This window comes from Manduca sexta, unplaced genomic scaffold, assembly GCF_014839805.1.
Source record: "Manduca sexta isolate Smith_Timp_Sample1 unplaced genomic scaffold, JHU_Msex_v1.0 HiC_scaffold_1402, whole genome shotgun sequence".
Classification (NCBI taxonomy): domain Eukaryota; kingdom Metazoa; phylum Arthropoda; class Insecta; order Lepidoptera; family Sphingidae; genus Manduca; species Manduca sexta.
Window position 1 is genome coordinate 1 of NW_023592263.1, and position 2,593 is coordinate 2,593.

Consider the following 2,593-nt stretch of genomic DNA (forward strand, 5'->3'; position numbering starts at 1 on the left):
AATCATGTGTGTATTCTTTGTGAATTTATCGTTCGCTAACGGTGAAGGAAAACATCGTGAGGAAACCTGCACATCTGAGAAGTTCTCTATAGGAATTTCGAAGGTGTGTGAAGTCTACCAATCCGCACTAGGCCAGCGTGGTGGACTAAGGCCTAATCCCTCTCAGTAGTAGAGAAGGCCCGTGCTCAGCAGTGGGCAAGTATATAATACAGGGCTGATATTATTATTATTATATTATTATTAATACAAGTTAATACGCGGACAATGGTGTGTATGGTCAATAGTTTATATAGTTTAAAGTATGTATCCGTTTTGTCCCTAAAATTAAATAAAAAAAATAAAAATAACCACTGGTGGTAGGTCTCTCATATGTGTGAGTCCACCTGTGTACGTACCACTGCAATGTCCATTTCTGCCGCTAAGCAGCAGTGTGTAGTTACTGTTGTGTTTCGGTTTGAAGGACATTGTAGCTAGTGTAACTAGTGGACGTAATAAGACTTAAAATCTCATGTCTCAGGATGGCGGACGCAGTTGAATACCAAACAATACTTTGTAATTTAAGGTGTTGGACGGTGTTTCTACTGTTTATGGGCGGTCGTATCGCTTACTATCAGGCGAACGGCAAGCTCGTCTTGTCATTCAAAGTAATTAAAAATACTATAGTATAGGTTAATTAATTAAGCTAGCACATATTCATTTAATTGCATGAAAATATATTTGAAAATATGATATATACGTGCTCATACTACCATCTAAGTTCGGGAAAATCACTTCTTCAATAATATTATGAACAAGTCTATCACCATACGTCTAATGATAATCTCCATTAATGGAGTCAACATTATTTGTAGTTTCATCTACCTATCAATACAGATGTGAAAATACTTTATAGGAACAACACTGAGGATTTCACAATCCGCGCCGGATCGTCGAGTCACGACGAAGGTGGAGAAGTACGCGCAGTAAGCAAATTCATCACGCACCCTGGTTTCACATTACTTCTTGACTATGACGTCGGCGTTTTACGTCTTGCCGAGCCGCTGACGTATAGTGACGTCGTGAAGCCAATAGATATGGCTAATGCAGGTGAAGACATACCTGATGAAGAGGAGTGCTCTGTGACCGGGTGGGGATTGTTGAAGGTATTTTTTCCTATTATTTGTATGTTTGATTAGGATTCACTGAGAATACGTTTTAGTACCATATATTTTAACGCCCATTTCCGGCAAGCACTGTTGTGTTCGTTCAAAGGAAAATGAGCTTTAATCACTGGGCAATATGAATTATTAATTAGCAGGTTTAGCGTAGTTCAATCCAAGAAAACTTTGTGCAAATTTATTGGTGATGGTTTTATTTTTATCGATTAAATCTTCTCAAAAATATTTCAGCAAGGAGGTGTATGTATCCCCAAACACTTACAAGGAGTGGTGATACTTAAGGTAAACGATGATAAATGCTATGAAGCCTACAAGCAACTAAACCCGGTCACTGAGAGGATGGTGTGCGCCGGAGTGCCGCAAGGAGGAAAGAGTGCTTGCAACGTAAGCAGTTTTTGCTTGGCTTTATTCATACTAATAAATTTGACGCGGTTTGTTACGCTCTCGTGAATAGAGTAAACTATTATTCATGAATTTTGGTATGAAGTAATCTTGAATCTGGAGGAAGTTTTTCACGGAGTTCCAGGTGGTCGAAGCTCAGAACGATTAAAGAGCTTACAAAGCTTTTAAGGCATTAAATGGAAAGCACTTGGGAACTATGTACTTTCACAAGCTGTAAATTTGTGTCCAATATCCTTCTAAAGTGATGTTTATTGCTACTGAAAATTTTAACTAGCTCACTATTACATCGAACCAAATATACCTGGCGAAATGTGAGTCTAAAAACGCCGCTGCTCATACTTGCGTGTTACCAGCGACTTTCCAAGCTTCAGCACTCGGTGTCATAAAATGCGCACCACTTACAAGCCTGGCTTTCACGTGTTCCAGTAGTGGGCATGGGCCCGGAATAGTCTAGTAACCTCTCTGCCTACCCTTGAAAAGGCATGATGCTATTGTACATAATTTCCTATATTGCTTATACAGGGAGACAGCGGCGGTCCACTCGTCTACAACAACAAGCTGCATGGCATCGTGTCTTGGGGTTACGGTTGCGCTAAACCTGGCTACCCTACAGTTTTTAGTAAGGTCTCGGCTCTCAGAAACTGGATCGATGAGAACATTGCTAAGTTAAAATAGAGGATATGAAAGATGATTTAAATGATGGAAATAACGAATGAATAACAATGTGTGATTAATAGATGAAGGATGAAGGAGTCTGTCCATTAAAATATTTATACTATGACCGGCTAGAACGTGTCAGGCAAAAACATATATTTTGTATTGAAAACTATAACACTATGCAAGACGGTGATGGAACAGTCTTACGGGCAATGGCAAAGGGTGAAATTATCGGAAATAGAAACCCGACACAAAGAATATATACTAATATGCATAAATGCGGTGTGTCAAATCGTTCTGATGACAATTGGATTGTACATAAAGGCAAGTCGGCAGGAATTGGGCTGTATGGACGATTTGCCACTGCTAGAGTGTAT

At 39.5% G+C, this 2,593-nt stretch overlaps 1 protein-coding gene across 1 annotated transcript; it reads left to right on the forward strand.

Annotated features, from left to right (window-relative positions):
• Positions 1-851: 851 nt before the first annotated feature.
• On the forward strand, positions 852-2,385 carry LOC115454054 (vitellin-degrading protease; the record flags this gene model as incomplete). The annotated part of the gene is made up of 3 exons (XM_037445270.1): positions 852-1,142; positions 1,389-1,541; positions 2,082-2,385. Coding segments are annotated over 3 exons (597 nt in total), but the record flags the coding sequence as incomplete, so codon positions are not given.
• Positions 2,386-2,593: the final 208 nt, after the last annotated feature.